Below are 23,854 nucleotides of genomic sequence, written 5' to 3'. Positions count from 1 at the left end.
GACGCAGAAGAAAGGTGACACCCGTCTGTATACAGTCTATGGTTTGAACCTGTTTTTATTCAGCCTATGGTATGAATACATGAGACAGGAAACCGAGGTGGGCGCATTGATCTATAATAGAAAACATATATAGATCAGCATATCAGCTTCCCAGCAGAACAGTCTTTCCATCTTTTATGTACCACCACGTCTTTTTTTCAGACATTGCGAGATGTATTTCAAAACAAAGTACCTTTGAACATATATGCAGATATCCTGCACATGTAGGCTGTCATCATATAAGCTTTTTCCATTGATGTATGGTTTGGCTATGCAACCATTTGAAAATCTGGAATCTGAGGGTGCAAAAAAATCTAAATATTTAGAAAATTGCCTTTAAAGTTGTCAAAAAGTCCTTAGCAATGCACATTACTCATGATAAATATATTTTTTGTTAAATATTTACAGTAGGAAGTTTACAGAATATCAGAACATGATCATTACTTCCAATGAAACATCCTAATGAAAAAAATATATATTGAATTTTGACCCATACAATTTATTGTTGGCTATTGTTGCATATACCCATGCTACTTATGACTGGTTTTGTGGTACTGGTTCACACACGTGTGCTTTCCCATATTAAACCCTATAAAAAAGAATGTCTCTTTTTCTGAGTGCATTGCATACAAAATGTATGTCAGTGATGAACTGAGGGTTAATGCCAAAGTGCACTGAAGTACATGCAGGAAAGAGAAACTTTGCTTTTACTTTTTAAAAATGAATCAACCTTTACTTCACATGAACTGGCTATATTTAGGAGAATTGTCTTCAGGTGGCAATGAAATGAGCTTCTTTTGAGTTAGATTTTTAAATTAGAACAAAGAAAAGGAATGTTATACATCTTAAGCTTTCTTTTTCAGAAAACAAAAAACAAAACACTTTTATAGTCAGCATGTAAGTGTTGCTTCAAAGGAAAAAAAAAACAAATACAACAAAACAGTCATATAAAAGTGTCTCCTTTTTTAAAAAGCTAATATTCATTGGCACAAAACTACAAACTCAGTTCATCCACATAAAAATCAACTTCTTGCACTACTTAACATTCTAACATTGCATTTAAGGGGGAAAAAAAGAAATACACTCGGATATCTAGGCTGAGGTCAAACACATACATATAAAATAGAGTCAGCATTAGCTCAGATACAAAATGCCAATACAATTTCTCCCCTTTGGTAGAAAGACTGTCCCCTTTATCAAAAAGAAAATCCAAAAACAAAACAGCCTGCGTTAAGGTGCAAGATAACCCTTCAGTTTAAGGTGGATAGTGCTGCCAGCAATTTTGTAATCAAATGGACGGAAACCATTTTCACTTTATGATCCATGGAACAGCTGCACAGCACTGAGAACTTCTTGGTCATAATGCTGCTCTACCTTCACGACTGTGCTATGCTCCTGACAGCTGTTAGCATCTTCCAGGTCCTCTGCCGTATCCCCAAAACCATGGTAGTGTCCATAGCGCAGATGTTCACCGGAGTCAGGCAGGAACGCATCCCATGCAGGCCGGTGAGATACACAGCTGCTTGGGCTACCATTGAGGTGCAGTGAGCCACACATGTCCATTCTTGACTCAGCTGGAATGGTCTCGACCCCATTGAATTGGGACGAATTGCACTGCCCATTTGTGGCGAAGCTGTTGACAGTAAAACCGTTCTGCTGCCCATGACCATTCCTCAAACCTGTGGCTATGGCTTCATCTGTCATTCAAAACAAGACATGCGTCAGAATGTGAAGAGCAAATGGTCTTGATTACACATGAACTTGGGCCAGACCAGAAATACAAAACATTTGTACCCAGTACATTCTTGTAGATTGATAAACTGGATTTTCCATATGAGCACCTTTTTGCTCATGTTTCAAAGTGTACAATGTAATTTTGTTTTGAATCAACTATTATTACAAGTGAACAAACACACACAATGAGAGTTTGAACTTTGAACACTAATTGTAGAAGTCAGCAGTAAGATTTTTTTTTTTTTTTATCAGAAACGCCATCAAATAACCTAAAAAATGCTTTAGTGTTTCAAATAAACAAGCAGATTACAGGAAAAATATCTAAATATCTTTAAAATCGAGGATGGAAGCACAATTACATAGTAAAATATTAACCAATGCATTCATTAACTTGTAAATATGACATGAAATATCCTAAAATCAGTTGATGCTTTCATTGTGAAATATGTGGCTGGGAGATTCATAAAATATAACTTTTACGTTCAAGCCTTCTGTACAATATTAAGCTTACAACAAGCTAATTTTACAAAACGTGTTCAGAATAACCATATACAGATAATATTGCAAAAGTTAATGGAAATAAAGTCAAGAAAACTAGCAACTCTGTAGATGTATTTATGTATTATTTTAGCTGGTGTCTTTGCAAATACAGTACTGGTAAAGTCTGTTATTTAAGTCAAGTGTGTGCATACTTTGAAAATAAATATCAGCTTCTAAAAAAAAAAATGGACATCTCACCCCAACTATGATTATATTGCAGATATTTCAGCAGCCTGAAAAAGTCCAATACAAATATACTAGCTGAATAATTTGCATCGACAGCTTGTTGATAAACCTGAGGGAACTGGTTGATGGCTTGGCCCTCATAAATATGCATAGGAGTTTGTCCATAGCCAGGGGCCAGGAACAGAAGTCACAGATGGGGGCTCCAACATTTTTTGGGTGGGAGAGGGGTTCCTCAAAGAAACACTGTCCTCATGATGTTCAAACTCAATAGACTGTGGTGGAGAAGGTCTAGTCCCACCTGATTGGTCTTCAGCAGCTGATTCCACATTCATAATCTCAAGCTCCTCTCCAATTCCATTGTTTGTCTTCGCTGAAAAATCCATGCCTGAATGAAAAGCATGCAATGTAGTCAGATATTTTTTTTTCTCCTTGATTTTGTGTTGATTTTGTGCACAAACGCAAGTGATTAAAATGCACTACAAGACTGACTTACTCTCAGTTTTTGCTTTCTTCACGTGGTTTGGCTCTGTGTAATCAAGAAATCTTTTTCTATTGGCTGTCCCATTCAGAAGACTGCAGCCTTGGATGTGTGAATGGTTGGTCCCATTATGGGCAAATACATTTAGCTGAGTTAGCTGGTTGTGCATATTAGAGAGGAGCTGAGCACAATCATGGAAGCCTTGAGCATGGGCCAAATCTGCTGCAGTCAAACCATTTGCATTCCTCAAGCTGCATAGTGGGTAAAAAACAAAGATTAGTCGGGTCTTATTGAATTAGCACTTATAATGTTAATCATGTTGTTACATTTCAAAGACTTTCCCTTTTACTCTCTATGCTAGTTTTAGGAAAGGGCCAAAAAGTTAATTGTTCACACACACACACTGCAATAGGAAATAGTACTGTTCTGAAAAAAAAAAAAAAAAAAAATTCTCTTACAAATCATTTTTGTGACCACAATTAAGCAATGATACAAGTTTAATACCATTTATCCAACATGATGCTTTTATTGAATAACTGTCATGCTAAAAGTACTGAAGGCAAGGCAGTTCATTTTTATTTCAAGAAGTAGTTAAAAAAACAGAAAAGCCTTGATCATTAGGAAAAAAAAAATCAGAGCATATTTATCTCCAAATGCAGTGTGCACACTTGATGAGAATTCAGACATGAACCAACATGGTAAATGGATAAAAGATGTTTGGACCAGATTATTAGTCATATTACATTCTAATGTCAAATGTTTGCCATTTTGTCACATGGATGTAAGATTATGCCCCTTCTGTGTGACACTGATATTCAAAGATTCTAGCCTTTGAATAGTGCCTTTTTAAGAATTATGATCATTATGGATTCTTTTTTGATCCTAAACATGTTTTATGCTTAGTCCACATGTACACGGGTATTTCTATAAACAGACTTTCACCTCCATTTAAAAAAAATAAAATAAATAAATAAATTTCCACCTGAAAACGCAAAAACATGCTATAAAAACACGGTCAAGAGCATGCCAATCCAACAAGTGCTGATAAAACACTAACCGTAAAGCCATTTTGGCCAATTACAGACTTGCCTCGTGTAAACAAAGGAGATAGCGGTGCACAATCTGATGTCAAATAAATAAGATTACAGTGTGCACTCCAACATCACAAGCCAAAATCTCCGGTTTCACTGCAATCAGTGTTTCTGAAAATCTTCACCCTGGCAGGAGTTTTCAAAAAGGTTCGGTTTCAGTGATCTGATACTGCATTTGTGTGTGGACGAAACCGCATAGAAAAAGCTGAACTTTTGAAAATACCCGTGTTCGTGTAGACAAGGCCTTAATTAACATCTGGAAACCACCCCGAAATCTAACAAATGTCTGACCACTTCTGTCTTTTGCAATGTCTACACAATAAATAATGAGAAGGAATAACATTTGGGTCAGTAGTTGGTTCATTTATGAATTCGGTTTAACCCATCTATCTCTCCCTTTGTATTTTCAAAATGGTTTTACATGGAAAACAACAAAACAGTGAAAATAAATATAAATATACATAACAATGCTTCAAAATATAAAGAAAGACAAATTCAACTTTTCAAAACAAACAAAAAAAGTATATGATTGGCTTACATTCACTCATTCCTTCATAAACATCCCATTTATATCTAATAAAATATTAAATGCTTCCAAGTATTTTGACTTGAATATTTTTATCTTCTAGGAAACATTAAATGAAAACGTCAGACAATGCCAGACAATTCTTAAGGCAGGGACCTGTTGCACTGTAGTTAAGAATAACCATTTCTATGCCAGATATAAAAGGACTGGGGTCTCATTTATAAAACTCTCTGTAGATTTCATCCTAAAAGTGCACGCATGAACAAAAGCTAAATTTTGCATACGCACAAAAGTTTTCAGATTTATTAAACCATGTGTTTACCAGAACCTTCGCAAAAGATCCCTTTATAAATCCCAGTCAGGGGAAGATTGTGTGTTTGTGCATCTCCACCTTGTCTCCTTCCTGAAATCAATATATATATGCAGCTAAAAATGCCCAGTTTTACTATGCATAACCTCATCTGCATATCATTTCCATGCACATTCACGTGACACCATGTTTAACACCGTCACAGGTACAAGACGTTAAGGAAATATGAGATTCAGACTATATATGTCTTTTGTGGCATACACAATTTTTGTTGCTTAAAATCATCTAGTATCCTTATGTTTTAAAATATATATATCAAAATATCTAAAAAAACAAAACTGTTTAAAATAGTTTTCGGATGAATATTTAAAAATAAGAGTTTTTCATTCTTTTCCAGTGGCCAAATAGTATTTTATTTATTTTAAACAATTCAAATCAATTGTATTTTCTGCAGTTTAGCTGATAAGGTGAACATCTTTTAGCTATTTTAGTGGAAACAGATAGGCCTATATTTATTGCAGTGGCACGTCACTGACAAAATGTTTAAACGGGGGGTGAAATGCTATTTCATGCATACTGAGTTTTTTACACTGTTAAAGAGTTGGATTCCCATGCTAAACAAGGACAAAGTTTCAAAAATTAAGTTGTACGTTTGAAGGAGTATTTTTGTTCCCAAAATACTCCTTCCGGTTTCGGAAAGTTTTTTTTCGAGTATGGCTCTGTGTGACGTTAGATGGAGCGGAATTTCCTTATATGGGTCCTAGGGCACTTCTGCCGGAAGAGCGCGCGCTCCCGTATAGCGAGGCTGAGCAGCACAGACATTTCACTGATCAGAGCAATTCACTGATCAGAGCGAGAGCGTCGCGAAAAGTCACAAAAGAAGTGTGTTTTTGGTTGCCAGGGCAAGACAACCCTGCACAGATTACCAAAAAAAAAACAGCATTAAGGGACCAGTGGATGGAGTTTATTTTTACAGAGCATCAACGGAGTTGTGCAAGTGTTTGTGTTTGTTCCCTGCATTTCGAAGATGCTTGTTTTACAAACAAGGCCCAGTTTGACGACGGATTTGCGTATCGTTTATTTCTTAGGGATGATGCAATCCCAAGGAAAAAGGGTCACGATCGTTAATATAAATAAATAAATAAACGGCTGAATCTGACTGTAAGCCATGGTTTGTTTTGGATGATGGGTTTTCCCTCACGGTAATGTCACAGCTTCCACATGCTCTCAACGCAAAAGCCTATTCGCGCTCGTGATTCTTTAGCTCCGCCCACACATCACGCCTCCAGCCGGTCGTGTTTCTCCGGGAAAAATCGGTACAGACTATCTTTCTCTTATGAATATAATAAAACAAAAGACTTTTTGGATTTATGAAGGATGCAGTACTACTCTATATGTACTCAAGATTAACAGGATATTGAGTGAAAACGAACATTTCACCCCCCCTTTAAAAAGGAAATGTGCAAATGATCTTTCTAATACAGTGGTATTTTTCATAATGTTGTGGAGATGCCTTCACACGACATCAACACCTCCGTGCAGCTGGGGTCCATTTAAGCTATTATCACTGAACCTATTCAAACCAGACAATGGACCATTCGACCACCGAATCCAGAGTGTCTGCCATAATATCGAAGTAAGTGTGAATCATTGATCATTGTTCTCACTAAAAATATTTGATCATAACATGATATCTGCAGTTTAAGATTAATTAATTATTGTGCACCTATAGGTCTCCTAAATGTCATTAAAACATAACATGCCACAGCAAAAGTGATTAAGTGCATCCAACTTAAATGTTTTTTTTTAACTTCTGCGTTGTGACTATGTAATTTTATTGCTTATCTTCATTAATGAGAGTGGAATATTTAATGTAAATGTGTAAAAAAAAATAAAAAAAAAATCTGTTTACTTCTTTACTTTTCTCACTCCGGGAAAAAGAGTACATACACATGGTCTAGAATGTTCTTATGGTGTTTACATATTTACTGCAAGTTTATTTTTTATAAATCCCAATATGTGATTGAAAAAATTGTGTACGCAATTTATATGTTGATTTTGTGCGAATGCAACATTTATAAATAAGACCCCTAGTACTTCAGGACCACTTCAGGACTGATCTTTATTGTGTTACTTGTTTTAAAGTAATGTTTACTTAATAAAATGAATACTCAAAGGCCACACTGCATTGTTTTAATTTATTATTTACTTTACAATTAAACTACAGTTACTTCTGCTCCTGATTGGCTGAGAGGTCTTTCCAGCCGTGTGAGATTCTATTAGTATATAAGCATTTTACATTTGTATTGCTCTGCTTACACCATTTGTCCCAATAAGCATTATGGGAGGAGCAAACCCACTATAATTTTACAAATACTACTGTTGTGTGACAGAATGTAGTTTTAAGAGCAGGTTTAATCTTCAGATTTATTTATATAAAGATTTTTAAAATACATTTTCAAATAGGCACTTTTTCTGTGATGTGAGCCCCAGGCCGGCCCAGTTCAGCACTCATATACCATATATTACCATTTATTAAATACTATCAATTAGTAAGTAATATTTTATATAAATAATAGTAGCATTTAATAATAGTATTTGGTATTTCTCTGTGTTAATGATGGTGATTTCAGTGCAGGTTACATTGTTACACCATCTGCAACTGCAGTTGAATCACAGTTGTGCTGATATAGAGCATTTTCGCACTCCTACTTGTGGTTTTGCTCATTTATTAATCAGAATTGCTAACACATTTAAATAGAAAGCTAATCAGTGTTTGGCTGTAGTATTAAAAAATGTTTTAGAGAATTGCAAAAATTTTGCTGGTATTTTGACAACACTAATGGAAATTAGAGGTCGACCGATGTTGGATTTTGACGATACTGATAGCTTGGTTGGACCACACTGCCCAATACCGATTAATTAACTGATCGTTTTTAAAATGGATACTGAAAAAAGCGCTTTATTTACAAAAAAAAAAAAATAGTAGTAGTAGTAATAGTAATAATAGTAATAATAAAAAATATTAATAAATTCCATTTAATTTATTTCCAAATTATGTTATTACATTTTTCTGGATTCAGTTTTTTCCATTTTAATTTTTCTCCACTCCTTTTTAATAGTTAAATTTAAGTGTATTAATTGTAAAGTAAGTCTAATTAAATAAAATCATGAAACTTACACATTTTCAAATCAGTTTAATAAAAGTTTAACAAAAATTACATGATTGTTTTTTCTCACCATATTTTTTTTTTATTGTTACCAAATTCTGTTTTAGCATGTCTAATTATTTGAATGCATAAAACAACTTAATATATTTATCTTTTTTTTTTTCTTAAAGAAGCCTAAAGATTTTTCCCCTCAAAAATGATGTGTGTATTTAAATTAGCGTTATCAAATCAAAGCATGAAACATTTTATTTTTCTTTTAATTACAAAAAATAATGTTTGTTTCATTTTAGTAGTAGTAGTGGTAGGCTATGTACATTTTACTGAACAATAGATTTGAAGTTCAGCGTTTAAAAAACAGAGCAAACGGAAAGACCGATCTATATTATAGCTCTATAAATGAAGCATACAGACTTTATTAGAGCCACAGAAAGACAAACGTTTCGGATGGAATGATGCCTTCTCAGCCGTTCCAGCAACGGACGAAACGCAGAAAACATGGGCATGGATTTGTGTCAATAACCGATTGTTCCAGCAATCAACTATCGGTGCAGATTAATCGGTAAAACTGATAAATCGGTCGACCTCTAATGGAAATAACTTAAATATATAAAATTTGTGTCACTTCTAAATCAGTTCATTATGCTTTGCCTTTAACTGTTACCATTCATCTCGCTTATTAAAAAAAGCTGATTTTCAAAAGCATATTTGTCCATTTCAAATACATGTTACTATTATCAGTATTCTTTAAATTAATGCTCTAAAAGGTTAGGTCAAGATTACATGATTCCAAAGAACGGAAGATGTTCAAATTGAACACTTCTTTCCAAAAGTTGTCAAATAATGCCTTTTAAATACATCAAAAATAAACTAGATGCATTTAATTGCAAACAAACTAAAACTAATGTTATGGCTATTTGATATATCTAATGGTTGAAACCTCAGCACAAATAATGAAGTTTTGGATAAAGATGGTATTACAGCAGAAAAGACATGTTGCTACAATTAATTTTCTGGCATTGAAAATGAAGAGGTCTTACACTGTTTGCCCTTGGAAGCATTTAACGTTTTAATACCGTATTTTCCGAACTATAAGGTGCACTTAAAAAAGCCTTTAATTTTCTCAAGAAATGGCAGGGCGCCTTATAATCGGGAGAACTTTATATATGGATCAAGGCGCTCTGTCAAAATGTTGACATTCCGTTTAACACAGTTCCATCTAGTGAATGCATAACGCAAACCCAGTCAAACGTTTGACTGCAGTATCTTCTATTCTATGCGCCTTATAATCAGGTACGCCCTATATATGAAAACAGTTCTAAAATAGGCCATTCATTGAAGTTGCTCCTTATAATCCAGTGCGTCTAATAGTGCGGAAAATACGGTATATAATTTTCTTTGTAATCCTAACATTCAAGTTGATAATTGTAGGATCACCATTTATTATTGAACCTCCCCTTGTCAATTGTTAGTTGAGAACATATGAGAAAACAAATATTGCAGGATAAGTAACAAGACAGTGCTGACTAGACAAAGCATGCAGATCTAAATGCTATCATAACTGTTCTCCTAGAATCAAAACCAATCACCACAAGAAATACCTCAACAGATTGCCAGTGTGTAGATACTGAAGGAAGCGATAGTGTGAACACTCAATGTAAGGGTGTTCGCTGAAGAACGTGTGGCAGCAGTTTTTGGAATGCTTCCCCCCCTTTTCTGGGCTTACTTGAGAAAATCAAGTCATGTTCAAATTCAACCACTGCAAAACATTGAGATGTGTAGGGATTTTCCTTCTCTGTAATGGTTCACAATGGATCTTCAATATAATTTTTTGTAAACATGCTACTTTAAACAGAAAGGTCTCAGATGATTTCAAACATATGATCAAGTACACATCTAAGATGCATAAAAACAAGCAGACATTCATGAATCGTATCTATATAAAGTGCTGACACATCCTTCTTTAAAGTATCCTGTGTTTTGGGGATCTATTCCCTGATCAGCTTTCTTAAAGACAGACTGTGTGCAGATCTGACTTCCTCATAACTCTTGCATTTTCAGATAGTTAGGAGCTTGTTAACAAGGCAAATACAATTAAAAAGCCATGGCCTATATATTAAAAAGTATGTTTTGGTACTGAAACCTGCAAAAAAAATTATTCCAACCGGTCTTTATAAGTCGAACACAGTATGAAATAATTTTTGTATCAACTTGGGAAAATGTAGTTATTCTTCACAAATTACAGTTTAATGGTAACAAATTTGATCTCTTTAGACTTGTTTAATACATTGACAGCCCTAGCGAAAACAGATTTTGAAATAATAAGGTAAACATTTTTGACTGATACAAAATGAAGCACTGCTGTAATGCTAGGCCTATATATTGAGGGTTTGGACATGACTATGGAAAAATATTCTAACAAGTCTTACTCACTGTTATAATGGCAATTTCCATAATATAGGTCTGATTTAGTTTTCTATTGAGAGTCTATTAACTGGAACTTGGCCATTTAAATTACATAATCAAACAAAGAAATCAGTCACGGTCTGATTGTTGTATTTGACAGATATAGCAGCAGATAAATCATTGAGTGCTTTTAGTGTACTAACAAATGTGTCTACAAATTGATGTATTTTAAAAATTTTAGCTGTTAGAATTTTATGTTTTTCAGAAAACACTTAAGACAAATAATATGTAACTCAGCTTTACAATTAAGTTCATGACATGTTAATTTCAGTGATTACCAGTACTTAAAAAAGCAGTGCTTCAATTTTGCAACAAACTACATTTTAACGGTTTAATTTTATGGTTGGCTTTTATGATGAGAAACATGCCAACGTGTGCAAAGCCATTTTCACACCAAATTTCCAGGTATATCTGACCCTGTTTCAACTAAATTTGGGGGGGGGGGGATTCTATATCAATCAGTCTGTTCTAGAGATACTTCAATCACTACAAACATGTTTGAGAAAATGATTTCAATCTAAACAAGATAAAAAAAAATTACAGAACTTTTAACAACAAAAGGATATTTGCCTGTTTATTAATAATGTTTTCCAGATTGTTGATGCAAGTTGATCTTTGCTGTGCCATGTACTGACTGATGTGGCTATGAACAGTATAACAGTCTGGATGTGGCATTACCGGATAAAAGAAATACAAATAAAATTGTATAATTTATTTAACTTAATTAACTCTGACTCAGTTAACTTTCAGTGTTAAGCTAATCTGGAAACAGAAGGGTCATTCCATGTCAAATAAACAAAAATTCACAAAGTTCTCCAGCTCAAATTTTTTATTTTGGTAATATTTTCATGAATACATATAAATAATGTTGAAAGTCAAAATAAGTTGTTATTGTATGCACTGCTGTTCACAGACTACTAGCTCCAGCGGTCATTGCTTCGTTTCTAAATGGTAGCAACTCACCAGGACACTTCACCAACTCTCCAGTCATTCTCCTCTGACCATGCATTTATTTGTCTTTGATTGCCATCGGCTCTCGGTATTTCCTCATTCGCCCTGTCACGTCTAAACGGTTCGAAATTATATGGCTGTGGGCCATCATAAATGTTAACTGTGGGTCTTTCCACCTCTTCCTCATCCCAGTTAGACGCCATAGTCACTGAGTGCTAGAACTAGTTCTAGTAGCTGCTGAGCTGCAAGGCTGGGGCTACCTTCCAGCACGTCTACCTCATGTGACGTCATCGCCGAATTGCGTAAAAAATAACCGTTTCTAACCAAAAACTACAAAAACTGGACTTTAACACCATTTTGGAGACATTTCTAACTTTATATACATATCTTGACTGCTTTACGTACCCATTAATCGAAAGTAGTGTTTAACCTGCACCATAGCCTTTAAATGTCGTAGATGTACATTTACTCAGCAATACATTATTTAGTAGTGCGGTCAAATTTACAATTTTGGAGCCAAATTACAGGTGGGTAAAAATGATAACTGTTGGTACTGGGAAACTGTTGGACTATTAATAAAATCTGCTGACTTGCACGCTTATAACATGCAAATATTAAAAAAGATATTTAAATTTCATTTTAGATTTTGGTACTACAAATTGTATTTTTCCAAAGTTTGCGTGCACGTAACTCGAGTAATTAAAGATTTCTCGATAGATTCTGACTCCTAAATTTATTTTGAAATCTTCATTTTAAAGGACCTATTTGGCTCGATCCCATAGATATGGGGATCTCAATGCAGCTCCATGTCCAAATTGTTACATTTTACCAATTTTCAATCATTGAAATCCAAATGTGGGTCACTTTGCATAGAATAACTAAATGTATATAAAATGTACCTGGTTTAAAATGTAGTTGTTGCGGCTTGAATAAAATATATTTTTACCCACACCTAAATTGGCTCTAAATTTCATGTGAAAATTTTCATTTTTACTGCTCACCAATGATATTTTGGCTTTCATTTATGTATTTCTTTTACCAGGAAAAAAATATCAATATCATTTTTTTTTTTTTAGATGGGACCTCTTGTTGAGTTGACATGGAATGACCCAAAAGGCATTTCTTCAAGACAATCTAATAAACAATACATCTCATTGAACACACACAAACACAAGGCATCATGCTTATAAGGTTACTTGCAAAACTATTTAAAACAAATGCACAATTACTCAACCATCCACCACCCATCTTGGCACTTGGTACCAGCATTCTCCCAAAAAGCATTTATTTATTTATTAATTTCTTAATATTTTTTAATAGTAAAGACTTGTATTCATTTCAAGATTGTCTCATACACTTACTTGATTTAAAGGAAAATGTCATGAAATTTCTAAGAGGTCTCTAGTAATCCATTACAGAAAATTCATTAAATCTTGCATGTCAAAATATTGGCTAGTCAAGGCGAGAGTGGTTTCATTTGACAGATGAAAAAAAAAAATGAAATGAATGGATACAGGGCTCAACAATAAGGATTGCCCGATGGCCCTGGTCAGCGTGAAACACACTCGGGACAGTTGACTGATTTGTCACTGCTGGGTCATCATTAAAGTTTATCATTTGCACTTGTTTCAAGTCTCATCAATTTTTTAAATCCAAGTAGGGCTGGGCGATATGGAGCAAAAAATATATCTCGATATAGGATATATATCTCACAAAATTTTCACATCAATTTATTAAAAGATTAACATACATTACATGTTTAGGGCCCTATGAAATATTTTATGTTTTATTGTTACCTAATTCTTTAACTTACACAATTACATTTCTACGACCATTCATTTGGTCTCTAGAGTTACTTTTTCTAGTAGACTAATGAGTTCACTGAATGTGTTTTTCCATGGTAAATGTGACGTTACATGACATTGTTTACAAGATACCGTCGTCTTCCCACGATTGAAACCCTGATTGCGTGAATACATAAGACAGGATATGGATTTCTATAAGTTGTACTCTCTTTTAACATGTCTCTGGATGTTTATTCATGTTTATTTCATGCTAGAACTGCTATTAAAGCAGAGGAGACTATCAGTTCACAACGATCTGTCACCCCACATTAAACAGCACCATAACAGCATTTAATATTTGAATATTGTAATAAAATGGACAGAACTTGTTTCATATCAAAAGTAACAAATGACAAAGCTTATGGCGATTTATTGGACGGGAGGGATGCTACAATGTTCCATTCATTATCTGACTAGGCTAGACTAAACGATTCTTGGGACTTCAGGATCGATATAATAATAATAAAAAAGGCAATAGAATAAAATCGAGAAATCTATATTTTTTTACCCAGCCCTATTAATGTGTGTTAATTTGTTTATTCATTCCTGTTTTATTAGTCACTGCCTTTAATAATAATAATAATTATGTTTTTACTTTATATTAGTTAGGCTAGTACTTTTTCCTGTGGTACTGTAAATGGAAACTAGAATTGTGAAATTAAACTGGTATCTAAAATGCTACTGTCATAATAAGTTAGTTTATTAGAATTAAAGGTTGCATAGGTCAAAAACAATTAAAAAAAATATATATTTTTTTTGTTGCTGGGCAAATAAAAAATTCAACTACAGTGCGACTGGGTCAGTAAAAACAATCCTTAATGTTGAGCCCTGGGATGCTTTATTTCTCATATAGAACATTTTTAAATTGGAATCCACATTGCATGCCAAGATTTGTAAGAGACCTCTGATCTGCTTGGGGAAAAATGAGGAAATGTGCGTTTGTTTTGATTGAATTTCATCTTAACAAAAAATGAAACCACTAAACACAAAATTCATCTTTAAGCTAAATGACAACAGGTTTAGATCAACACATTCATTAGATTAAGAAAAAACTCCACTAAAAGTACTCTGCTAGCCTACCGCTGACTCTAGCTGCATCCAAGAACATAAAGCAGAACAAACTAAACTGCCACTGTGAAAGCCCCCTTAAAGTGATAGTTCACCCCCCCCCCCCCCTCCAAAAAATTTTTTCACCCTCTTTACTTTAGAATAATGTTTAAGTTTTTATTTACTAAATTTTGGTAAATTTTATTTTTGAAAGAAAAAAATGCTGCAAAAATATTAATATCTTAATATCCATATCTTCATTTGTGCTTCAAAGATGAACAGAAGTCTGGAACTTTGGAACGACATGAGGATGAGAAAATTATGACAGAATTGTCATTTTAGATGGAGTATCACTTTAACTGAATGAATTAAATTTAAATAGATGTACACTACAATTAGCAGTTGTTATTAGAACTGAAATGTGTTTTGGAATTGGATTTTTTTTTTTTAATACCTGGTTTCACGAGATTGTCAAAATCAAAATGAGGCTCTATGGCAGAGTGTTTTTTTTTTTTGTGGAGATTCTCTTTCACACTGTGATTTCACATAATAAAGTATTACATAAAGTCACATAATAATGCATTTAAAAATAAAAAAAAAAAAAAAAAAAAAAACAGTAAGACAGTGACTTACTCCGGTTTGGCTCCTTGGATCAACAAGACATTAATGCACTCTATGTTACCAGCCCGTGCTGCTTTGTGAATGGGTGCTTCACCCACATAATCCTAAAACCATATGAAAAACACACATTTAGATGGGCTTTCACAACATCACTTGAACATTTCTTTACACTTAAAATGCTTTTAACAACCATCAGCATGTGTGAGTCTATAGTGGGGAAAAGATTTAATGTTTCAGGAGGTATGGGGTTTGTGTGGGGTTTCAGAGGAGGGTGGGGTGATTTGAGTTCAAGGCTCTCACAACCTGAGGGAAAAAGCCGTTGAGCAGTCTGGCGAAGCAGGTTCTGGTGCTCCATTACCATCTTCCTGATGATAGGAGCTGGAAGAGACTCTGGGAGGGATGGGTGGGGTCCTTCACGATACTGTGCTGGAACATCATGTGAGGAAAATGTCTAGGATGGAGGAGAGAGGGGCACTGATGATCTTTGCAGCTGTGTTCACTGTCCGCTGGAAGGTCTTGCGGTCTGCTGCACTACAGTTCCCGTACCAGACAGTGATGCAGCTGGTCAGCATACTCTCTATGGTTTCTCTGTAGAATGTGGTGAGGATGGGTGTAGGGAGACTTGATCTTTTCAGCTGGCAGAAAAAGGTGCTGTTGTGCCTTCTTGGACAGTTACATGGTGTTGGTGGTCCAGGTGAGATCCTCTGTGATGTTCACCCCCAGGTTTTTTGATGCTGCTGACTCTTTCCACAGTCGAGCTGTTGATAGTCAGTGGGGGGTGGTAAACATAGTTTCTCCTGAAGTCCATCACATCCTCCTTTGTCTTCCACATTGAGGGACAGGTTGTTAATGCCACACCTGGTGAGACTTACCCATCACGCTCCCTAAGGTCACAAAACGCTGGACTTTTGGTAGTTCCTAGGATAGCAAAGTCCACTAAAGGAGGTAGAGCTTTTTTGCATTTGGCTGTCAAACTCTGGAATAGCCTCCATGTTAATGTTCGGGGTTCAGACACACTCTCTCTGTTTAAATCTAGATTAAAAACACATCTCTTTTGCCAAGCATTAAAATAATGCAGCTCATAATTTGTGACTGCAGTTTTATCTGATCAAATGCGCTTTATTATCCTTTAGCTTGGGTTAAACTAATAAATTTTTCTTGGTTGGAACAGCAGCTCCGCTAATTATGTCTCTATTTGTTTTTCTGTTTTGCCGTAACTAGGATTTACACAAGCTCCAGTCTGGATCCAGAATACCTGAGAAACGATGATGCCAACCCCTAAGAGGACCTCAGATGATGCTAACCCTGAAACAACATACAGAACTAACAAATATTACTACAAGTGTGATTGCATCATATAATAATTGCTATTAATAGTGTTCATCATCTGGTTGACTACGTCTTGTATAAATTTTTCTGAAAATTCCTGTCATATGCACATTTGAGGAAGTCGTAGCCTAGTGGTTAGAGAGTTTGACTCCTAATCCTAGGGTTGTAGGTTTGAATCTCGGGCTGGCAATACCACGACTTAGGGTGCCCTTGAGCAAGGCACCGAACCCCCAACTGCTCCCCGGGCACCGCAGCATAAAATGGCTGCCCACTGTCCACTAAATACTGTAGAAACGCACTGACATTAGGAGTAACTCCTTAAAGTGTCAGGACTAATCGGTGTTCCACATTACCAATCTGTGGGAGCCAGAATTCTTGCTGATTGGTAGGGGATCAAATACTTATTTCCTTCACTGAAATGCATATCAATTTCTAACCTTTATATAATGTGTTTTTTTAACTGGATTTTTTGGTTGATATTCTGTCTCTATCCCTTAAAATAAACTTACCATAAAAATTACATTCCCTTCATTTATTTGTAAGTGGGCAAACTTATAAAATCAGCAGCTGTATAAAGGCTATTTCTGCATCTTTGGTTGGTATCAATCTAAAGTAGGGAATCTAAACAAATATTCTACAAGTGAATCATATCCACGACATTGAACTCTTCACACTAACACAACAGCTCCCCCTAAAGGGTATAAACTAAAGCATAGAGGTTAATTTGCCATTAAAAAACCCAAATAATGCCACAAAAATAGGTCAAACCATACAATTACTGCAGAAGCAGTAATACAACAGGGACATCTCTCGTTCACTTCCTCTCAAACCAAAGCAATAATACAGAGATAATACATAATCTCCCTTCCTGACATTAAACACTCGAGACAGGCCTTATCCAACAGTTTAGAAAAGGCACATTCTGAGAGGTTTGGACAATCTTGCTTTGCTGGTGACGGCATCTCTATCAGGCATAAGTAAAATAAATGTAACAAAATGGGGTATATTCAAAAAAATATTTCTTAATTTACTCCTGAGCACATAAGAGTAGAAGCCATTCAGTCTGCACATATTCAATATTAATTCATTAATGAGTATTTATATACATGTACCGTATACACCGTGTGTGTGTGTATATATATATATATATATATGTTTTTAAATAAATTACTCCAGCTTCTCAAAGTGAAGAGCAAAACTGTAAAAAGCATTATAAGTGTTAGTTTCGGCCTTCAAACACGATTGGTCAGCAAGAGAACTGATGACAGTATGATGACTTTTCATTCTGTTACTTCACCTGTCTGCTTGCCTTCATCTGTTATTAAGTGGTAAATATCCCTTTGGGTTAAATCACAGACTACAGTGGTCAACCCTCGAGGACCAACATCAACATTCAGGGCTCATAGATAAATTAACTGACTAAAGAAGAACACAGTAGCATGTCCTATGGTGGAATAAAAGGCTTTTCAATGCTGAACATTTCAGCTCATTATTAAGGGACTATGCTCTTGCAAAAGCCCATGCAAACATTCAGAGTCACAAGGCTGTTATACATATATCTCACCTCAAAATAATACAATCTCAACTCACTGACCTTATAAAGCCTACTTTATCGTATTTGATGCACAAATACCTCTAAATAACCAAAATGATCAAAACTTTGCTGTAAAACCTGTTGAACACAATCTACTAAATGCTTTGTCGTCTGATTAATAGCTTAGTATTTTTTAGCAAATGGAAGGCCTGTTAGTATTATTCTATAAGCGTCCCCCTTAAGGCAGTGGGGTCATGTGTCTTTCTACCTGGGCTAAGGAAAAGAAAAAAATGACTGTTGCTCAGTGGTCAAAAGTCCTCTTTTCAGATGAGAGCAAGTTTTGTATTTCATTTGGAAACCAATGTCCTTGAGTCTGGAGGAAGGGTGGAGAAGCTCATAGCCCAAGTTGCTTGAAATGCAGTGTTAAGTTTCCACAGTCTGTGATGATTTGGGGTGCAATGTCATCTGCTGATGTTGGTCCATTGTGTTTTATTGAAACCAAAGTCATTGCACCCGTTTACCAAGAAATCTTGGAGCACTTCATGCTTCTGTTTGCTGACCAGCTTTTTGAGGATGCTGATTTCATTTTCCAGCAGGATTTGGCACCTGCCCACACTGCCAAAAGCACCAAAAGTCGGTTAAATGACCATGGTGCTGCATGAGCTGAAGGCCACTGTCAAAGAAACAAGGCCTTCCATACTAGGGCTGCAAGATGTGTCGTTTAAGCATCGATATCACAATGTACAAATCCACGATAGTCACATCGTAGGATGTGCAATGTAGGCTGTCGTAGTTGATCCGTTATTCATTAACTATACGGGCCAGCTGCTCCCCGGCCCTTGACAAATGTGATTCGTGGATTAATTGCACAGCTTAACCATCATAGAGTGAAAGTTTATCATTTACAGGACTGAAAACCACATGCAAGTTTAACAGGGCAGAGAGAGAGAGAGAGAGACAGAGAGACAGAGAGAGAGAGAGAGAGAGAGAGAGAATGAGAGCGTGCGAGAGAGACAGGGAGAGAGAGCGCTCGCGTGAGAGAGACAGACAGAGAGTACATTAGAAGTACCATCAATGTTTATAGAAATGTATATGGATTTATTTTGCATGTCATTTTTTTTTTATGAATATATATGTATTTTTGTTTTGTTTGTTTCTATTCTGCTATGTAAAATGCTTTGGCAATATGTACCTTTGTATGTCATGCCAATAAAGCAATATGAATTGAATTGAGAGAGAGAGAAGAGAGAGACCGAGCCATTTTCAAACAACACGAGCGCTGTCTTGCTCTCTCTCCCTCGCGCATATTAATCAATTGACACGATGGTGTCTATGTTTAAATCACTTAAAATGAGAATGTAAGTGTGCTCACCCCATTTTTGTTTGTAAGAAAAAATATGGCAATATACATCGCAGAAAAATTAAATATCGCAATGTCTTTTTTTCCCAATATCGTGCAGCCCTATTCCATACCACCTCAGCAGTGCAACAAACTGATCACCTCCATGCCACGCCAAATTGAGGCAGTAATTAAAGCAAAAGGAGCCCCCACCAAGTATTGAGTACATGTGCAGTAAATGAACATACTTTCCAGAGGGCCAACAATTTACTCAAAAATATTTTATTTTTATTGGTCTTATGAAGTGTTCTAATCGGTTGAGATAGTGAATTGGTGGGGGTTTTTTTTAACGTGAGAAAAAATTATCACTATTTAAAGAACCAAAGATTTTAATACCGTATTTTCCAGACTATAAGTCACACTTTTTTCATAGTTTGGCTTGTCCTGCGACTTATAGTCAGGTGCGACTTATTTATCAAAATTAATTTGACATGAACCAAAAGAAATGAACTAACAGAAAACATTACTGTCTACAGCCGCTAGAGGGCGCTCTATGCTGCCAGAGATGCTGCTCATTGCTCCTGTAGTCTACACTGAGCAGCATAGAGCGCCCTCTCGCGGCTGTAGATGGTAATGTTTTATCTTGGTTCTTAGTTCTAAATAAATGCAACTTACAGTCTGGTGCGACTTATGTTTTTTTTGTCCCTCATCATTACGTATTTTTGGACTGATGCGACTTATACTCAGGTGCGACTTATAGTCCGAAAAATACGGTTACACAAGTTTCACAATTTGAGATGAATTACTGAAATAAATTAACTTTTCCACGACATTCTAATTTACTGAGAAGCACCGGTATATGACATCACAAATCCTATAACATTATCAATTACTGTATGTGTACCCACCTGTCTGTTTATTTCAGCCCCTGTGTGTAAAAGCCACAGGAGGCATTCTGGATGTCCTCCAAATGCAGCAATGTGAGCCGGGGTCTGGGCAAACCGTGTGGTCAGTGCATTTACTTCACAACCCACCTGCACGAGCCTTGTAACACACTCCAGCTGTTTTGTGAGAGAGAGAAAAATAAAATCAACAAATTAGTGACATGACTTTCCACCAGCGCCTGGTTTTTCCCCCTACATAAAATTGAAATCATGCTCAAAACACAATTTAAGAGATAAGGATTGATTACTTCAGCTCAAGCTGTTGTTTTTAGCAGCACATTTAACATTGGTGAAATCAAATAGTTAGAGACAGACTGCCAATCTCTCTGACTGGCTATTTGAGGCTCATGTTTCCTGCTCTGCTGTCAGGTACCAGCTGTGTTGTATTTAATATTGAGAAACATGCAGCAACTCGTTACCCTGTTCTCTGGCTCGCTTATCCCTTCCTGACATTAAACAGACTCTGGAAAAATAGACCAAATCCTCAAACACTTTAACAAAAAGTCCTTTAACCTTTGTTTGGCTGTTTGAAATTTCCTCATGGCCAAAACATATCAGTAAAAATTGCACAATCAGCAGATGTTAAGAGCAGAAAGACAGGATGTGCTCGTTGTATGCGTGTATGATGAACATGAAGTTTATTTAGAATAAAACGCAGAAATACACTAAACTGGAGAAATTTGAACCAATGACAAATGTGTTCAAGTGTGGAAAACACCACATTTCATAGGACCAGTTCTTTGCTCAGAGTGTTCCTCTGTAAACTTCCATTAGGAATAATGCTAAAAATAGATACGTCACTGAAGCTTTTCCATTTTTCCATAATGAATGCCAGCAATGAGACATAATGAGGTAATCCGTTTTAAATAACATCAATAGTAACTGTTCACACAAGACAAAAAAATATATTTTTTCATCACTGAATGGCCACAAAAGTACAAACCGACTTCAACAAAACGGTCAATAATCTCAACATTATGTAACATTACACAATTTAAACAATATGGCAATAAAATGTGTACAATTTAACAAGCATTAAAGGCTGTCAACAGTATGTCAAAACTTCCAAACACATCCACTTTAGGCACAATGTCAAGCACTGTATAAAGGTCCAAGCTTATGTAGTTTTCACAAAGTTTTTGTCTGATTTACCATAAAGACATTTCGTCAGCTTAACAATTGGTAAGTTTTAAAGAACTGCACAATACATCGGACACACCATTCGGGGACTGTTTTACAGCGGGAGCGCGCTTGCACAGAAATGGAAGATCCTCGCTCATCCACCTGGATTTTTTCTTTTACTTGTTCACACATACAAGTTGTTTGTATGTTCTTGAATGAGCAATAATTATAACGTATGCACAGGACTTTTCCACATTTGATTGGGCGGACCAGCCGTCAATCTGTGTGGACAGGTCTGTCACTGGGACACCTGTGGGCTACTTCAGTGCCTCAAAGAATCGTTTGCATTCCTGTCAAAAATAATATTGTGCTACCCTTACTAATGTCTATATACAGCAATACAACAACAAACAACATTTTAACAAGAGGATTTGAATTTTCAAATCGCGGTTTTGGCGCGTGGTGTTTTACTGGTCTTCGCCCAGCCAATGACTGAATCGGTGGGCTGGCGCCTGAGATGGTCCTCACTGGACAATACAAGATCCGGATCCAACTCCTCCCACCTGATCCCTAAACCTACCCGTCTCCACCCCCTAGATGTGGATCCAACCACGCCCCCTGGATATTGTTTTCTGAAGTGGGGGGTTAATGGTACAAGGGCTTCGCTGGCTGAGGTCCACGCAAGTTGATTCTTCCAAGTAATCGTTAATGTGATCCAGAATCAAAGAAGCAATCAGAAACGTCTATACTCGGCTTAATTTCTTTTTAATCAAGCTTAACTTGCGAGTTACATCCATACATCAAGAGTGCAGAAGAGACGACATGTGTGCCACTGACGCTGTAGTCTGCCTCATCTCAGACAGAAATCCCAATGCTTCAGTTCAAACACGTATTAGGTGATTAATCTCTGCTCTTACCCGGTCTGTGAGTTTGCACTCAGTCCCTGCGAATGATATGACCTGTTTTCTGCCGATATTTTATCGAGCAAGCGATATGGCAACTCATTTCATATTGATGTGATATTTGAGTTGTCCTTGTATATGCACATGCTGTAAGTTCAGTTTTTGATGACAGCACGCCTGACTAATTAATGTTAAACGCTCGTTACTCCCTAAACCAGTGCACATATACGCCTCTATCTCCGGAAGAGAAAGAACGGAAGAATAAAACATACATCTATGCAATCAGTGTACTTCTATTACCTTCCCGAAGTGTGCTGCCCAATGAATGGGGGTCCAGCCGTAAAACGAGTCCTCGGCAGCCAGCTCCGCCTGGTTAGAGGAGCGCTGGAGCAGCGAGCAAAGCGCGCCGACGTCTCCATCCCTGCACGCGCGATGAAGCGGGTAACGTATGTTCAGCACCTCGTCGTTGGAGAAACCGGGCTCCATTCCTACAGACATGGTCAAACAGCTCGGCTGCGTCGTGGAAAACTCGAGTTATTTGGCTTACGAACGCCCCAGGGTGAGCAAGGCGGTGCGCTCAGATAACACCTACCAAGAACACACACAAAGAATGCAATGAGACTGAATACTGCAAATGAGCGGCCCGCGCTTACTCACTCGAAGTGTAACTTGAGTGGTTCTTTGGAAATCCCGGACTGGAGTACTTCTGGGGCTGGGGAGCAAATTTAGCTCAGAAAACGTAATGACGTACGGAAAACCCGCCATGGATTTTAGGAACTCTACAAGAACTATTAGAACAATCTGTGTTTTAAATCACATACTGTAGTGTATATGAATTAATGTATTTCAAGTCTTTTATAAATCTATCTATCTATCTATCTTTTTTACTATGCCTTCGCCCAGTACGGATCATTTTTTGTAGAATTTATTTCAGGACGAATTTTGGAAGAGATGATTTTAGTCTATCAAGAAGCTTATATTTATTTTTCCTTTTTAAATTGTATTATTGTGCTTACTGTGGATTTGGGGGATGGTTGTGAAGTATGACTTGTTATGCGCTGAGCAGTGGAGGGCGCTAAATATTACACATTTTATGTCAGAGGCCTTTCGTCCAACGTTATTAAATTAGCAATTTTCGAGATGAAAACAACCAATACAGCTGATGTTTCGTCTGTGTCATCTGCAGGAAAGGTAACGTTACCATTTTCGCCGAGATTAAGTTTTTTTTTTTTTTTTCTTGAGAAGCTTAAGTTGATGAAAGAGTTTGTGAAAGTGTTTAGCAGCTAAATAAGCTAATTAATTATTTGTTTGATATTTCTTTAGTCCTGTAAATAAAAAGAGAATTTCCAAATAGCTGTTGTCAAAAAAGCATTTTAATAAAATATGATCAAGACAAACGCAAGCGCCAGAATTACCACACGAGGTCACTGTTCAACTTTTAACTATCTCACGTTCAATTATATACAATTAAATTTCAGAAGTTTGGTACTGTGCTGTGCATATAGTAATAGTTAAACTGTAACGTTTGTCCTCCTCTAACAGTAAACAAAAACGGTCCTGTGTGTTTAAAGGATGTAGGATCAGACTGCTTTGTCCGAGTCAGAAAGCGAGACTTGGAGAAACTGGAGGCTGAAGTCAGGACACTACGAGAGATCAGGGGCGTGTCTAGAGCATTTTCAGTGGG

At 36.3% G+C, this 23,854-nt stretch overlaps 1 protein-coding gene across 2 annotated transcripts; it reads right to left on the bottom strand.

Moving 5' to 3' along the window:
• Positions 1-982: 982 nt before the first annotated feature.
• Positions 983-22,867, bottom strand: LOC128015413 (ankyrin repeat domain-containing protein 10). Of its 2 annotated transcripts, XM_052599240.1 has the most exons (7): positions 22,828-22,867; positions 22,471-22,758; positions 20,111-20,263; positions 15,013-15,104; positions 2,993-3,228; positions 2,798-2,884; positions 983-1,736 (listed from the first exon to the last, which is right to left on the bottom strand). In XM_052599240.1, the coding sequence occupies exons 2-7, from the start codon at positions 22,666-22,668 to the stop codon at positions 1,354-1,356; spliced, it is 1,149 nt and encodes a 382-aa protein (XP_052455200.1). In that variant the 5' UTR covers positions 22,669-22,758; positions 22,828-22,867; the 3' UTR covers positions 983-1,353. The 2 variants fall into 2 exon arrangements, with proteins under 2 accessions (XP_052455200.1, XP_052455193.1); XM_052599233.1 differs by having other exon boundaries at positions 22,471-22,851.
• Positions 22,868-23,854: the final 987 nt, after the last annotated feature.

The sequence above is a fragment of the Carassius gibelio genome, chromosome A1 (assembly GCF_023724105.1).
Source record: "Carassius gibelio isolate Cgi1373 ecotype wild population from Czech Republic chromosome A1, carGib1.2-hapl.c, whole genome shotgun sequence".
Taxonomy (NCBI): Eukaryota; Metazoa; Chordata; class Actinopteri; order Cypriniformes; family Cyprinidae; genus Carassius; species Carassius gibelio.
This window is presented reverse-complemented; position numbering and strand designations above follow the sequence as displayed.